Consider the following 17,815-nt stretch of genomic DNA (forward strand, 5'->3'; position numbering starts at 1 on the left):
TGGACTTCCTAAAAGAATGAGTACATCCCCTGTGGAAAAATAACTGTTCTCCTTTTCATGGGAAAAAAATCACAATCTCAGAGACTTAGGTAGGTTGAGATCAAGAAGGAAAATCAAACCAGTCCCACCCCGACATTTACCTGAGAAAACACAAAATCTGAGCGGAAACGTGACTTCCACAAGGCTGCACACATAATTAGCAAACCTTCAATGCTCCTGCCTAGTAGTGTAATACTCCACAGGAAAAAATTATGTTTTCCCACCATTAATGACCACCAGCTTGAGAAAGGGAATTTTTTAAGGTTGTTTATTTTCATGTTGTTTTATTTTGCTAAGAACAAGTGAAATGTAAATTTAGGATTTTCCATGAGGCGCTGACAGTTATGGCTTTTATCTTCTAAGGAGATGATAATGTTAGAAGTTTGCTTTCTGCTAGATACAAAGATTCAGATAGGATCTCAAATCACACTCATTTTTGCTGTCAAATGCCCATTCTTAGAGTCTAATTGTGTATACCTCCAAATTCCTACCTGTGTTGTAAGAAGCTACCCTTGCCACAAACGGACTACCTATAGCTCTGATTATCAGAGCTGGGAAGGTGGGTGGGCACCTGCCCAGAAGGGCAAATCCGAGTTGCAAGAGCATGTCTCCCTTCTAATGTCTCTCCTTTCTAATTTTACAGATGTTTTCTCTACAAGCACTTATCTGTTTAATAAACTAATTTGACAGCTATTCATTTAATATATTGATTAAATATAATTAATCAATTTTCTTGTTCATAATTAATTAGTATATTCATGTTTTTGTCACTGCATATTCAACGGCAGAAAAACATCATTTAGGTGAGGAAAATTAGCAAATTCAGGAATTTATGACAAGTAACCACAAAAGCCAACTGTTTCACTAAAAGGTTGCTATTCATCTAGAGAAAGATCTTTGAATACTACAGCAATAACTGAATCACTTCTGGTCAAACATCGATATTTATTTTAAGAAAGAATAACTTTTTCTAATTGAAATACACAGACCACAGACAGCTTCAAGAATTACTAACAATGCACAACTCTGGTGATCGCCAGTCAGCTGTGGTTTGTAGTAACTGTATCGCCGTTACAAATTTCAATGAATTCTAACAAATACCTGTGGATTTCTGACTAGACATCAGACGCCCGCTTTCATGGAGTTTACATTTTGCTGGAGAAGACAGAAAATATACCAAAAAAAATCCTACTGGGGAGCTCATAAAACAGAGGACGTGAGACAAGAGCATAGCAGGCACAAAGGAAGGCGTCGGAGGTGGCTGAGGATCTATACGTAATCTTGGGCAGGTTATGTGGTGCTCTGGAGGGTACATGGGGGGTTCAGATTTTATTCTAAGTGTGAGCAAAGCGTAAGTGTAAGCACATACATAACTTGAACCTATTTGTGGTACTGTATAGAGAGGATAGATCCAATTGCCAAATGAGAGAATGTCTCCCTTATACACACGTTTCTAATCATATCAGCAAGCTGATGTTTAATCATTTTTACCAAATCATTCTATTTTATTAAGAGATTTTTTTTTTATAGCATAGATATCCAGGTTAGAATTTACTATTCTAGGACATTTCCTTTGGAAGTATTTGATAGACCATGATAAGTTTCATCTTAAATTTATTTCCTTATAAGATTTTGTCCATGCAAATTAAAGTCAGTGTTGCAACTTGTAGTTCAGTGAGGCAACATAACTTACTGGTCTTTGGAACTAGACAAACTTGGTTGTGAATCCTGACACATCCACCCACTGTTTTAAACCCTAGGCCCATCAAGTGGCCTCTCAATCTTCAGTTTCTCTGTATGTAAAACAGAGATAATAATAATATCCATTCCCCAGGATTGTGGAAAGAAGAATAAATGAAATAATTTCTGTGAAGCACTTAAGCCACCATCTACACTTAATACCTTTTTTATAATGGCACCTATTACTCTCACCATTGTTACCTTAATCTATTAGTATTGATCAGCCAACAAAGAGAAATGTCCTGAAATTGTGAGCCATGAAAGAATATTTAAATGAAAGAATTAGGATTACCACATCAAAGGTGTGTGCTTGGAGCTATGTGTATACTATGAAAACATGCATCACAAACTAACCTGAAAGTAGAAAAGGTGAGAAATAATTCATCTGTGTACATACCAGGTGCTTTATTAACAAGCTTCAATGAGATTAGGAAATTTCTTTTGAGTTGTGCACTGTCTGGATTGCCACCGGATTCGAGTTTTACTTTAAGAATTCAATAGCAGTTGGCAAATCCCTAGACCACAAGATCCTTGGTGAAAAATCAGCAACCTAAGGGCATTTTCCATAGCTGCCAAAAACTTTGATGCAGAAAGATCCCGAGGTAATGACCTCTGCAGTCAGCCATCTTAACGAAAGACACTAAGGTTTCTGGAAATGTACCATGGGACTCTAAATATTATGATTAACAGAACCACTAAGTGTTTATCTCATGAATGTAGGTTTGTAAACAGGGGCCTGGTGTCCCCAAATGCCCCCTTTCCAACCTGGCTGATGTCTGATACATCAGAATCACACTGTGCATATAAAAATAAATAAATAATAAAACTGAACTTTAAAAGTATTTAATTGGAATATTTAATAAAGTTTGAATTTGTGGTTTTTATTGTGTTTAAAATATATATTTGAAACAAATGTGTTTTAAACAAATATTTATTTAAAATAAATATTCCCAGCTTGGAGAAAGCCCAATTGAGAAAAATCCAAGAGTTAAAAGAATCACATAAGAACTGATGACTTTTTGGTAGGAAAGAAAGTGCTTTCTAAAGCAATAATTCAGAATTCAATAACCTTTACTGTCCACAAATTGAGATACATATGGTCATGATAGAAAAAAAAGAACATTGTAGCTAAAAGTCTAGGATGATGAGGAAAACACATAGGGGTTTTACTAGATTGTTCATTTTTAATCAAATTAGAGATAAAAGACCAAGAGTTTCTAAACTCAGCCCATTTAAAAAGAGAGTCTTTATAAAGGCTCTCTAAATAGAGGGTCACTAATGTGGAAACGTTGTACAGGCAAGTAAAAGATAGTTTTGGAAGGCCAAAGAACGCCATTATTTCCCTCTGGATTATAAGGTAAGATGTTGACTATTCAAACAAAACCAAATCAATTATCATTGCTATAAAGGTGCACTTTTGTCTTTAAATTGTTGATATTAATATCTTTATCTGGATTTATAACAGGATGGCACCAATATAATTAAGGTGCAAAAATTGTCAACTTTAGAGAGACAATATTTACTTTACAAGATTCTATTTTTATTTTTTAATTGAATTTAATTTAACTATTAGTTTCAGGCATACAAAACAACATTTACTCCCCTCACAAAGCAATAACCCCACCAAGTCTACTACCCTTCTGACATCGTACATAGCTATTACAATACCACTGACTATAGTCTAGATTCTATTTTTAAAAAAATGCATTTTTCTCTTTCTGGAAGATGACCTTGTGTGTTTCTTTTGGAACAAATAAGTTAACATTGTTCTCACTGCTTACGTGATGTTAAAATGAAAAAAGATCAAATCACTAGAGGCTGCCCTGTTATGTATAGTTTATCATTTTCTTCTTTTCATCTCTTTAGTAACTGTTTTCTAATACCAATTTAATTGGATTCAACAAATTTGGTATTTTTAGAATACCTGGCTACATGGATAGAACTATACTAAATTATAATGAAGAAATTTATAAAGTTCAGTCAGACATAATCACAATGTCCATCATACAACAAAAAAATAACTAGACATGAAGCAAAAAAATGAATTTAAAAAAATGACTTAAAAAAAAAAAGCAGTTAACAAAACAGAAATGACCCAGATGTTGGAAATAGCAGTGAAGGGATTTAAAATAGCTATTATAGATATGTTTGAGAACTTAAAACATGAATATATCTGGTGCATAGATCAGGAATTTCAGCAGGAAATGGAAAGTATAAAAATTTTAATGAAAATTCTGGAACTGAAAGTACAATAAATGAAATAAAATATTTACTGGATATGTTTAACAGCAGTTTGGAGATTAAAAAAGAAAGGAGTTAGTGAACTTAGAGACCAATTAATAGAACACAGATTGGAAACAAAAACAAATAAAAAAAGAGTAACAATGACCTGCAGGATGATATTTAGCAATCTAACATAGATGTGACTTAAGTTCCACAAGGAAAAGTAAAGAGAAGGAGGCAACTACATTTTGAGAAAATAATCATTAAAATTTTTTCAAATATGGTAAGAATATTCAAGAACCTTGGCAAACTCCAAAGCAGAATAAATACAAAGAAAATCATATCTAGGAACATTCTTAACATATCACACTGTGTAACATACTGAAAATCAAAGATAAGGAGAAAATTCTTGAAAGTAGTAGAGAAAAATGACTCACTGTATTCAGAGAAACTGAGATAAGAATGATGGCTGGCATTTCATCAGAAGCACTAAAGATCAGAAGAGAATGAGATTACATCTTCAAAATGCTAACAGAAAAAAATAAACTGTCAAGTAAAAATTCTATATCCAGCAAAATTATCCTTCAAACATGAGGACAGAATAAAGATATTTTTAGATAAACAAAAGTTGAGAGAAGCTGTTGCTACCAGACTTGCAATGCAAAAATGCTGAAAGAGGTTCTTCAGGCTGAAGAGAAGATAACAAATGGAAATTCTCATCTATAGGAAGAAATAAAGAATGCCAGAAATGGTAAATGTGTGGATAAATATAGTACTATCTTTTTTCCTATTTAATTTTTTTATAATATGACTGTTTCAAGCAAAAAAATAAAACAAAATAAAAATAACATTTTATTATGGTGTTTATAACAAACAGAAGTAAAACACATGACAACACCACAAAACGGATGGTGGCAGGTAGAAACATACTGTTGTAAAGTGCTTGTTTCAGATGCAGTAGTACTTTACACACTGAATTAAGGCAAGATGCACTGTACACTTATGTTAAAGATGCTTATTGTAATCCTTAAAGCAACAACTAAAAAAATATATTTTAAAAATGTAGATTAAAACCTTTCTGGAAAATAAGAGTCACCTCAAAGCTTGTGGAAGTCCCACAACTTAAAACAAGGCCTAACATGTACTGAGTTCTGAATAAATGTTAAATTAAGCAACAAATAGACACTTTATGTAAATAAAATTAACAGGATTGGAAGTCATAAGCATCATTAAAGTGGCAAAATAAAATATCATTAGAGTTCAGAGGTGAGAAAGATTATTAGTTAGGAAGCAGATAAAATCACTTTAATTTTGTACTCATGGAAAATAAAAATATGATGGGTTCTCTGTGTTGGGGAGATTTCTTCTAACTGTGGTAGAGGTGAACCTAGAATCTCTACTTAATCAAGACACACTATGGGGATTTGCTGCAAGGTCCCCTGAACTCCCAGACTAGGCGAGGTCTCCTGTTATGCATTGTGATAATACCCTGTGCTTCTCTTTCATGTCATTTATCATGATCACAACCGAACAGTTATGTCGTCATGTCTTTAATATCTGTCTCTCCCATTATATGGTGAGCTCTGTGAGAACAAAGACAGCATCTGCCTAGCTCAGGATCATGTCCACAGGACAGTGCCAACACACAGGAGGTCACTCACAACAATTTGTTGAATGAATCACGGCACATGAGAGATGGATGAGATCTTAGAACTGATCTAGATATTATAAGCATGTCATTTTACAGGTGAGCAAAAAGGCCACAGCAACAGATTTTTGAGCATGAAAATGGTTCAATTGCAACTGGAACTATTCAAAACTAAATTTCCAGACCTCTGCGTCAAAGCTCTCTCTGTTGGATCAAGCTGAGGCTCCACCCTTTGCCCCATTTTCCACTTTCATATGAACAATTGTCTGGGTCATGAGCATAACATAGGACCACCAAACAACTGATGAATACAAACCTCAAAGTCATGACACTGACCTTATGAAAAGTTACAGTGTCTAGCCAAATGAACAAAAATGACAGTGTGTGTACCTATGGTGTGTGTGTCTGAAAAAGGTCAACTGAAAAATGACTTTGATTTTAAAATGCTCACACCTGAAGTTTCCTCAGAAACTATTTACACATCATTCCTGTGAACAAATGACAAGTCCTAACAAAGAACATCTAAGGTGAGACCTTAAACTGCAGAAGACTAACTATGACCCCCTGCCGAGCTGATAAAAGGAAAAATAAACAATAGGCATGTTCTCATAAATTAGATTAGAAAAAAAGACACTTATTTTAATGCAGAGTGTGAAAATTTCCTTCTCTTTTCATTTATTTCTCCTATAGATGTGACCCTATCTTTCCTGTTTACTGCACCAAGTCCATTAGCTATCGTGATGAAAAGCACCATTTCTAATCCTGAGATTTGGGTCATCTCAGCTCCACCAGCCCTCCCTTGGCAAGGAGCTCAACACATCCCTCAGTCAAAGAGGACAAGAATGGATTAGGGCTTGAGGGGAATACATGAAAATCCCCAAGAGGATAGTGTTTCCTCCACTCAGGAAGTGCTTCTGCTAAACCAGACCTTTGCTCTCTGCTCACAACAGTTTGTCCCCAGGACAAAGCCTTACTTGCCAGCAGGGAGACACTGTCAGAGAAAGGACGGCCCTGCCTGCTGCTTGCTGCTCCATTGCCCTTTCCAATCCTTGTCTGGAAAGGCTTCCTCCTCCCAGCGCATGGTGTCAGAAGCTCTACAGCAGGTGCTGGGGCTCCTGGGCCTCCTGTCTCTGCCTCCCCTGGGTCTCCTTCACCACAAACCTCCTATTGCAACAGGCAGTGGCCAGGAGGGGGAGGAGGCTGATCCAACAAGTATCGTAAGTCGTCCCAACCCGAGATTTCCCATCAGTGGCCTTCGCATCCCTTCCACTCCAAATCCCTCATTCCAACTCTGAAATCGGGCCACTGTGCTTGCAGGATAGGTGACTACAGCTTGGCAATGACCAGGAGGGGATATGCAGGACACCCGGCACCCCCCAGCTCCCTCCCACTCTCACATGTTTGTTATCCCTCTGAATGTCACCGGGCTTTCTTTCATTTATTTATTTTTTCCTATCACTTATAAAACAACAAAGAAAAAATTAAACTCTGTAATAGAAAAGAACTTCTGTAGGATACGCAATTCAGAGCCACAAGTCTTTTATTTTTTCCCCCCACTGTGCACCAGGTCTGTGCAATTGGCACTTATTTGGGACAGATTTCAAAGAAACTGTGTTTACAGTTCAAAGATAAGCAGGTTTTTTAGTAAACTGTTAAAAGGATTTTTTTTTCTTCTTCTTTTTCATCGCCAGTGGAAACAACTCAAAAAGAGTGGGAAGATATTCTCTCTGAGTTACACTACATGTGTAGGCCTAGTTTTCTGGAAATTAAACAGTAGATGGGATAATATGGGCATAGTGTCCACCCCCACCATCCTATCACTGCCCCAAGTTAAGTTTTATTGTCAAAACAATAAGGGTGAAACACTAAAATAATCACATGTGATCATTGAGATACAGGTTTTTTAAAGCTCTTTTTGTTATAACCATTAGTCTCATGTGGGCTTCACATTAAAAACCTATGTTAATTCAAAGCATAAAATAAAAAAAGGAAGATGCGATGTTACCAAGGCCTCTGTTTACATCAACTACAACTGAAAATTACCCAAACGGATGCATCAGGGAATAAAGAACAAAACCAAGAGAAGGCCAACCTGGAATCCACAGGCCATCGGAAAGGGGGAAAAACCAGGGGGCTGAGCTGACACCAGCGCCCACAAGGAAGCTTTCAAGCCAGCTCTGGGGTCTGTGGAGGGCACTGTACTGTGTGGTGCTCACATGGGCTACCCTTCAAAGGTTGTATTTTGCCTCTTGCCTGATATAGTTTTTTTAGGAACTAATAATCTAATGCCATATTTAAGGAACTTACAGAAGAGACTGCCAACTTCAAGACCATAAACCTCTAAGAAAAGAGTTAAACCCCTGGAGAGACAGTAAGAGAAAAATTAAATGGAAAATAAAATTCTGACAACGGAGGCATGACTTTCTTTTGGTAGCTTTTGATGATTGTACCAATGAAAAACAAATTCTTCCCTTTTCAAGCACATGAATGGTGCAATGACGCAAAGACGCCAAGCTGAAGTAACAGGGCAGATCCATTTTCTCTTTTCTTTTTGAGGAACGGGGCAGGGGGTGGCTGAGCCTGTATAACTTGAAGCTACACAGTTTAAGAAATTTCACAAAAACACTGTGTGTGTGTGGGGAGGGGGTTTATTTTTTTCCCCCTGTAGGAAAATAGACCTCCACCTCTCTCTGCTCTTCCTGAGCTATCAGTGCGGGGACCTCCTCAGCATTATTTCATGGCGAGCAGATGGTGGTCGGAATTTTTTTTTTATAAAAACAATCCACTGGCAGGGGTTGCCAAGAGGTCACGGAACCCAGATTAACAATTGATCAGCTCTAATGGACCATCATAGCAATCAACTCAGAGCCTGTACACAGACCTGCTACCCCAGGAATAGCAATGGGGCTGACACCCAAGCTATTAACAGACATCGATGCTTTGCAGCCTCAAAGCCTTCACCTGAGCAGACATGCAGTGTTCGATACACATGCCTTCTCTCAAAGGCCTCTCTCTTACAGGTTTCCACAAAAGAGCACTCGCTTTACCCTGACCCAGAGAAGGTTTCACCGAGGTCTGAGGTCCAAGTAGCGAAAGACACTCTGTCATATTGACTGATTATTTCAACATCTCCTCGTGTGTTCCAACCACAGCTGGAGCCTCTGATATTTCTCACGTCCTCATACAGAACACACAACTGGGGAGGACAAAGCTGGGCTCCCCTTCTTTGTTCGCAAGAGAACAAATGCTATAATACTCCAGAGACTCATTTTCTCCCCCTCCATTTTTTTTCAAGAGGCCGATGCCGCACTCGTGTTTACAGCACCACACTTGACAAGGAATCAGTTGTGCTACACCAGGATTTTTATTGTTAAGCTTTGATAATGGGAAAGAAATCAGAACACTCTTGAAAGATAACAATAGCTCCAAACAGACAAAAAAAAGAGCAGCTTGAGGTTAGTTGAGCTAAACCACAGAACATTTTTCCTCTGTTGAAGAATAAAAACCCGTCAAGTCAATTAAATCATTCCCTCTCTTCCCCACCTACCTTTATTAGACAACCAATCTCAGAATAAAATTAAGTATATGAGCTGTAAACACATTTTCCCAAACAGTCCTGACTTCCAAGAATCTTTTTGGCTCTCCTGTGAACTCACTCCTTCCTATTGGACCAATGGATTCAAACAGAATCCAATTCAAACAGAATTCCATCTGTTTGGTCCAGAAAAACCCAAGATCAAGGACATTCTCTTACAGAAACATAATACAAGGAGCAAAATCAGGAAATTCAACATTGATGCAATATTATTATCTAAATGCACAGTCCATATTCAAATCTTGGTTTCTGATTCAGAATCCAATTTAGGATCACACGTTGCATTTAGTTGTCATGTGTCTTTAATGTCCTTTAGTCTTGGAACAAGTCCTCCATGTTTCTGTTTCTTGACCTTGACATTTTTAAAGAGTTCAGCCAGTTACTTTGTGAACTGTTCCTTAATCCAGATTTCTCTGATGTTTTATTATGATTAGATTCAGGTTATACATTTCGGACACATTGTGAAAGGATTTTATATAAGTGATGTTGTATTCTTTCTGGTCACCACGTCTGGAGGTACTTAATGTCACTTTGTTCCATCGTTGATGATATTTGTTTTTTGAAGATTTTATTGGGGAATTGAGGGATGGCAACAGCACTGGGGAACTGGGGGAAGGGGAACAGACAAGTTGCTGTCGTTTTGTTCTTCAATCTACTTGTGGAGGACGTCGCTTCACTGGCCCAAGTTGGCACCATTACTATACTATTCCCGGGTGAGGCAGATCAGTCACCGGCTTCTGGACGGCCGCTCACTGCAGCTGTTCGCCGCTCACGCTAGCTGCTGGCTACACACAGTAGCCCATGGCAACCCACTGCCACAGGGGCTGCAGCCTACGCCGTTGCTGGCGACTTATGGCAGCCCAGCTCCAGGTTGAGCTGTTGTTCAGCATCTTAGCTGTAGAGGGCAGTGTCACTGGCCCTCATATGTGGGATCCGAACCGGGGCCCTCTGGCGTCCCAAGCCAGTTCTTAACCAACGCGCCACTCGGCCGGCCCTCATTGTTGATGATATTAACTTTGATTCCCTATTTAAGATAATGTGTGCAATTTTTCTCCATAATAAAGTTCTATCTTCCCCTGTAACTAATAGGTAAACTAATAAGTAATTTGTAAGCAGATGCTTCAAGGCTGTCAATGTCCTGTTCATCAAACGTTCACCTGCTAGTTTTATACCCACTGTAGATTCTTGTCTGAACCAGTTACCATAGTTTTCTAACTCCATCATTTCTTCTATAGTAGTTGACATTCAACTCAACTGTAAGAGTTTTCCCTTGTCATTTATTTACATATTTATGTGTTTACCTGTTTTTTATTGTCATAGCATTCTTATTTTGGATTCTTATTTTATTCAATGTTATAATCTAATTTTTAGTTGATTTCAGTTGAGTTTGTGTCATACAGTACCAGAATATTCCTGAAAAGGCTTCAGGAAGTCCTGAGGAGAGAGAGACACTTTCCCTTGGCAACACACTCAAGAGGTCCTTCCAATCTTCACACTTACCAAGGTGCTTCCTGATGCCTCATTAAATCCCTCTGGCCCACTCTAGAAAGTGCAAACCCTCTGAAGAGGAGGCACACTGAAGTCAAGTGTGACAAGTAAATGGTCCCTGGATCTTCCTGGTGCCGCCCCATGGTTGTGGCTATAGGAAAACAAGGTGCTTCTCAATATATCCAGCTGACTCCTCTGCTCCTTCTCTTGCAGCTCTGCTCAAAGAGCTGGGTTGGCTTCCTCACTCGCCTCCCAATGGTACCACCAGTCCGCAGAACATCGCCACCTTCCCTTGGAACCTCATGTGCTTGCTACATTTCTGACTCTATTTACTTCATATTCGGGGTATTATGCCTGAAAATGACCCCCAGGTGGTAGGCTTGATATTTTCTGCTTCCCCTCCAGACCTAGTCTTTTTTTTTTTCCTAGTTCTTTTTAATTTTATTTTTTTTAAGATTAGTTTCAGGTTTACAAAACAACATAATGATTAGACATTTACACCAGTCACAAAGTGATAACCCCCTTGCTCAAGTCTACTACCCCTGACATCATATAAAGCTGTTACGATAAAGCTGTGTTGACTGTATTCCCTATGCTGTACTTTACATCCTGTGACCATGTATGTGTACACACACACACACACACACACACACACACACACACACACACATACACACAGATATTTAATTATAGTTGACATTCAATATTATTCCACTTCAGCTTCAGGTGTACTACGTAGTGGTCAGGCATCTACACAATCTATGACATGATCCTCCGCAATAAGTCCAGTGCCCATCTGTATCCTACTTACTCTTTACAACAGTATTGATTATATTCCCCATACTATATTTCACATCCCCGTGACTATTTTTTAACTATCAATTTGTACTTTCTAATCCCTTCAAACAATATGGAATGCTTCACGAAATTGTGCAGGGGCCATGCTAATCTTCTCTGTATCATACCAATTTTAGTACATGCGCTGCCGAAGCGAGCACTCCAGACCCATCCTTCACCCTTCTCCACCCAGTGCAACGTCTCAGGAGCTGAATCAAATCAACTACACCAACAGCTGGATTCAGCCAAAGGTGGGTACCAGAGAGATCAAAAGGCTATAGATTGTTTTGGGGGACCTTACCCCAAAATTCCACCCCTGCCAGCTCGGCATGGGTGTCTGTGCCCCTCTGTCAAGTGCCCCTTCCACAGAGCTACTATCCCTGGCTTCTGAAGACATTTCCTTTCCTCGCTCCTTCAGGCCAGGCGGCTGGCCTACCCTGGGTCACCACACCACTGCTTGTTGGTTTCCTCTTACCATACATTTTTAAATAGTCCATTTATTAAACTTCCCTCAATTACCCCAAGGCAAAAAAATATAGATGGCAATAATGACAAGAGGGACATCCATGGGACAGACACAGCCAAAGGCTATCTTAGGTATCACCATCCTTTTTTTGTGCTTGAAGATTTATGTCTGACTTTATCTTTTCCATGTAAATGAAAACATAGTAAAATTAGCAATATTTCCTAATTGTGCCACATGCCACTAAAAAGGCTATATTCTATCAAAGCACAAACTTAAGTATTAAGATGGACTCCTTCTGTTTTTCTAGCAGTGAGGAAAAGCCACAGAACTCAACATGACCATACAGATAAAATTTCCTTCAGGAGGGGCCCAAAAGAACTTCCAAGTATGATTCAGTTCACTTGTTGCCTTCTACTATGTTTCCTATACTTCTATGTTTACTATGTTTTCTCAACCAGACACAGGTGTGCCATGATTAGATATGAGATCCAGTGCAAGAAATTTATTATGTAGATATTCAAACCCCACATCTGGGAATAATTTCATTTTTAAATATAATTAACAGTCAATTCAACATTAGACCCATCACAACATTCTTTTCAATGATTTAAAATGCAGCCAGAGATGTGTCTATATCCTGCTGTCTTATCAATTTACCATTAAGATCTGGTAATTATTGACACTTAACTCCCCCAGAACTGGGGAGGAATTCATCAAAACCTGGTTACATGCATGTGAGCACGTGTTATTATCCATTGTAATTGTCATGGTGGAAAATGGTTGAGGATTGCTATCCTGCCTTCTCAAAAAACGCACATTTAGGGCTGACCGAGTGGCTCAGTTGGTTAAGAACGTGAGCTCTGAGCAACAGGATCACCAGTTTGATTCCCACATAGGCCAGTGGGCTGTGCCCGAGCTGAGCTGCCAACAGGTGGCAGGATAGCTCAGCTGGTAAGAGCACGTGCTCTTAACAACAAAGTTGCCAGTTTGACTCCCGCATGGGGTGGTGGGCTATCCCTGCCTGCAACTAAGATTGAACACAGCACCTTGAGCTGAGCTGCCCTGAGCTGCCAACGAGCGGCCGGATGGCTCAGTGGTTAGAGCGTATGCTGTTAGCAACAACGTTTCCGGTTTGACTCCCACATGGGATGGTGGACTACACCCACCCGCAACTAAGATTGAACACCGCACCTTGAGCTGAGTAGCCACGAGCTGCCGATGGGTGGCCAGATGGTGACTAGACTTGGAGCTGAGGTAGCTGCACCCTCCACAACTAAGATTGAAGGAAAACAACTTGGCTGTTCCCCTTCCCCAATTCCCCAACACTGTTACCCTTCCCCAATTCCCCAATAAAATAAAAAAATCAAAAATTAAAAAAAAAAAAACGCACATTTATTCCAGCACTGCATCCTCCCCTCAAGTGCTTTTCTTTCCCAACCCCTGGAACCTGGGATTCCTGGTACATCTAGTGTTTCTCCTCTGGCAGCAAACACCGAAAACAACTGAACTCAAACGATAATCAGTTACCTGTAAGTCTGCATCGAATTCGTGTTTCAGGTGTGCTTCTTCTGCAGCCTCCACAAGACGCTGAAAATACAGAAAGCAACATGAAGGATTACAAGTGTGGCCTAAACCCCATTTCCACAATGTGAAAAGACTGCGGTTTCTCCATTGCCCCAAAATGACAGATGATAGCATGGCATGTTCACTGTGACTCATGCCTTTGCTCACATGAAAAATGAAAATAATAACATCAATCTCAAAATCCAGTTTTTGCCTTCATCATTCAACCATAATTCTTCCAAAAGACATTTATTGTCACATGTGTATAAAGGCACACATGTTCTACACTGATTTTCATAACAATTCAAAGACACTGGCCCTTGAGGTCCTATATGGACTCCAAAACCTACCTAGAAAAGTGCATTTCTTAGGTAGAGAAGGCCCTTAGTCAAGATTTATTGAATTGAATTGAGTCCAACTCTAAGTGGGCTAACTTTCTTCCCCAGTGGTTTGGAAAACACTACTTATTTTAATTCCCTCAATTATTCAAGGTCACTTCTTTCTGTACCCAGATCTAGTATGTAATTATCAGGTGACAGTTATTTGAATTTTATGGTACATCAATGCCATTTTGACAATCTGCATCCCAATAAGAAAATCACTGAAATTAATCAGTAAGTAGTAATCATAAATACACAACTGTTATTCTCCTTAGCCAACTAAATTTAACCAATTCATATTCTTATGAAAACAACTTAATGAAATTCCATTTAACAATTGCTCACCTACCAAAATCATTTTTATAATTATTTCCTACCATGAAAATATAGGCTAGGAGATTTTGCAGAAAACTCCTTTAGTTAAATAATATTTCAGTAAAATGTCATTGAATTAAGAGCAAAATCTTTAGACCCAAGTAAAAATCCAACCATTTCTATTTTTCCATCATTAATCTTGCAACCTATGCTGCCTTTAACTTGCTTTTTCTTGACATAATACAGACCTGGGTTTAATAGGCCTTGTTTCAAAAAATGATGACATTAGTATTAATCTCCAAATGATCACAAATCCACAGACAAATGTTCCATGAATAATTCTTAACTTAGACCTAAAAATGAAAAGGCTGAAATATATTTAGATAACTTTAGGCTCTAGTATAGAGCATTAAAGCCCTCTCTCTTCATAGGGCATACAGAAAAAGAGACAGGCCAGCCAGAGACAGTGCTATACAAAGACAGGAACCTGGGAGGGGTCAGATTGGTCAGGAAGGGACTTCTTCTCTGGTCAATCAAAGAACAGACTCCAGGAAACACTACAGGACCAGAGCCTGAAGACCTAGTTCTAATTCTAGCCTAGATACAACCTGCTACATTTGTGAGCTCTTGAGCTAGTCCCTTTCTCTCTGGGCCTAGTTTCCTCATCCCAAACACATGATAAAGTGACCTGAGAACAGTGGTTCTCAAAGTGTAGCCCCCCCCGCACTGGAGCACCAGCTTCACCTGAGAATTTGTTAGAAATGCATGTTCTTGGGACCCCTCCCAGTCCTACAGAATCAAAAGCTCTGGGGGTGGGCCCAGCAATCTGTTTTAACAAGCTCTCCAGATGATTCTGATGCCACTGAGGTTTGAGAACCACTGGCTGAAAACACCACTTATCTCAGACGTCATCCCTGATACGTTGAGTAATGCGCTCCATCAACTCTCTAAGGTACTTCAACTCGCATTTATCTTTTCAAAACCTGTGGACACATGTATTTTCACTATAAGACATGAAATACTTTACAGAAGAGAGGCATAAAATGGAGAGGATGAAAAACAGAGAAAGAAAAATAAGGAGAGATATTATCTATGTAGATTGGATACGTTGGTCCCAAGCTTTCACTGGTCAGCTTTCCATGGGTCATGGTCTTCCGTGGAACCATCCCAGTCAATGAAGCTTGTCAACCTCCAGGGATCACATGATACAATTTGCAAACATATTGCTGTGGACCCTGACAGATGAGTGACAGGCAGTGATATAAGAAATCTGTGCATTTGTGAAAGTTTATTCTTTTAATCTTTTTGTAATAGGTTTAGAGTTTCTACACATAAAATCAGTTACATATTGAGCTTTATAGAGTGCATATAACTATTACAAATGTCTGAACATTTACATTATCAAAAAATGCCATGCATTTGATTATGTGTTTACTTAAACACATAGAATTTGCTTTTTCATGATGTCTAAACATTTTGAGAACCCAGAGAATAAATGTCAATGAAATACATAAATGATCAAAAGAAAAGAACAGGGCTGGCTGTGTGGCGCATTGGTTAAGAGTTGGCTTGGGATGCCAGCTCTGAGAAGCAGGGTCCCAGTTCAGATCCCACATGAGGGCCAGTGACGCTGCGCCCTCTATAGCTAAGATGGTGAACAACAGTTTGACCTGGAGCTGGGCTGCCTTGAGTTGCCAGCGATGGCGCAGGCTGCAGCGGGGCTGCAGTGGGCTGCCATGAGCTACTGTGAGTGGCTGACAGCCAGCATGAGTGGCCAGCAGCTGGCATGAGCAGCCGTGAGCCACCATGAGTGGCCGTCTAGAGGCCGGCGACCAATTGCCTCACCCGGGGAAGAGCGCAATGATAATACCAACATGGGCCAGTGAAGCAACGTCCTCCACAACTAGACTGAAAAACAAAAGGACAGCAACTTGTCTGTTCCCCTTCCCCGATTCCCCAATGCTGTTCCCCTCCCCCAAGTCCCCAACAAAACCTTTAAAAAAAAAAGATAAGAACAAAATAAAATTTCACAATGACCAAGACAGATAACACTGGAAAAAGTGAAGAATTGGAAATGTGCAAAAACAAAAAAAGCAGTGTAGGACCAACAAATAAGAACAAGATGGAAATGATAAGCATGCTGAACTTATTATAAAAGAGCACAGCATGAAATGCATTTCATATACATTATTTTATTTACATTTGTGCATATGTGTATATATATATATATATATATATATCATATGTACCATGTAACATGCAAATATAACATAACATGAAATATACTCCAATCACAAATACTGTAATACAAGACATGGAGGACCAGAAGGTAGCGCACGAGAAATAATTCAGTAAAATTGCATTAATTACTGAGACTAGCCAGAATATGGTTCTCTGTGTGGATCCGTGGGTACATGAGAATTTGAACCCTGCTGGCCAGTTTTATGTTCATGTTCCGATTAAGTTTGCTGCATGACATTTTTAACTTAATTTATCTCACACATTTCTTGTTTCCACAAAGACAGTATCCCATCATGCTTACTACCAAGCTTTAGGCAATAGGATTCAGGAAAAGATAGTCAACTGGCAGCTACATAATAGTTGTCTCCTGTAAAACGAATGAGTACTTTGCAACAGAGCTCTTTGAGAAGATATGCCCGTTGTGCAGTCAACCACGGGATTATCCCAGCCTGCTCTCTGATGCCATGGGAGACAGGCCTACATTTTATGGGAGAATTCAGGGGGAAAACCCCCAAGAACAGGCTCAGCTGTTATACACTATAGTAATGAAAAGCAGTACATCAAGAACTACGTGCCTTTTGGAAAGAACAAAGGATAGCTGATCTTTCCTCTGAAACACTCTTATAAAGATAAACGAGTTACAAGAAATAGTATCTAAGAAGAAAATCATGTGCCAGAAATCTGCCTAAAACAGAGTCCTGGGGACAGAAGTTTCTACTGTTAATAACATAAAAATAAATCGAATCATCATTTAAAAAAGCCAGACCACTCAACTTCCAACTCTTATGTTTGCCAATAGAAAACAACAACCTCTAGTCTCTTTCCTATGCGAATATCCTTATCATCTAATTCAAATTAAGTATGTTTTAAAAATAAGTTTATCACTTGCAGGTAAGAAAACTAAATTTAAATGTTTTAGTTATTATATAAGGAACTACTGAACCTGAGGAAAATTGTTACTCTAGTGGACCTATTAGAAAGGCAGTGTGTTTTTAATAAGTTGATTTTCTCTTGTATGAATTCCCCTTTTGGATTTGCCAGTGGAACTATAAAATTGTGACTGTGGTTTTTAATTAAAACTGAACACTGGAAATAAAAATGGCTTTAAAGACTAGTATTCAAAACTGAGCTTTGAGGTAAGGGAAAGCAGTTTTGTCCACAGGTTCCCCTCCCCATTTAATGCCAAAACATTTCTTTTTTTTTTTTTTTAATTTTTCCATCTTTTTTTTTTTTAAGATTTGTATTGGGGAATTGGGATGGGAACAGTGCTGGGGGATTGG

General features: G+C 38.9%; 1 protein-coding gene across 1 annotated transcript in view; it reads right to left on the minus strand.

Annotated features, from left to right (window-relative positions):
* Window positions 1-10,796: 10,796 nt before the first annotated feature.
* LOC109395942 (voltage-dependent calcium channel subunit alpha-2/delta-3-like) overlaps window positions 10,797-17,815 on the minus strand; it is a 280,829-nt gene continuing 273,810 nt past the window's right edge. Inside the window, exons 4-5 of the mRNA XM_019667392.1 lie at window positions 13,564-13,623; window positions 10,797-10,884 (exon numbers count right to left, since the gene is read on the minus strand). Coding sequence (XP_019522937.1) covers window positions 10,828-10,884; window positions 13,564-13,623 — 117 coding nt within the window. The 3' untranslated portion in view covers window positions 10,797-10,827. The remainder of the gene's footprint in view (window positions 10,885-13,563; window positions 13,624-17,815) is intronic.

This window comes from Hipposideros armiger, unplaced genomic scaffold (genome assembly GCF_001890085.2).
Source record: "Hipposideros armiger isolate ML-2016 unplaced genomic scaffold, ASM189008v1 scaffold_496, whole genome shotgun sequence".
In the NCBI taxonomy this organism is placed as follows: domain Eukaryota; kingdom Metazoa; phylum Chordata; class Mammalia; order Chiroptera; family Hipposideridae; genus Hipposideros; species Hipposideros armiger.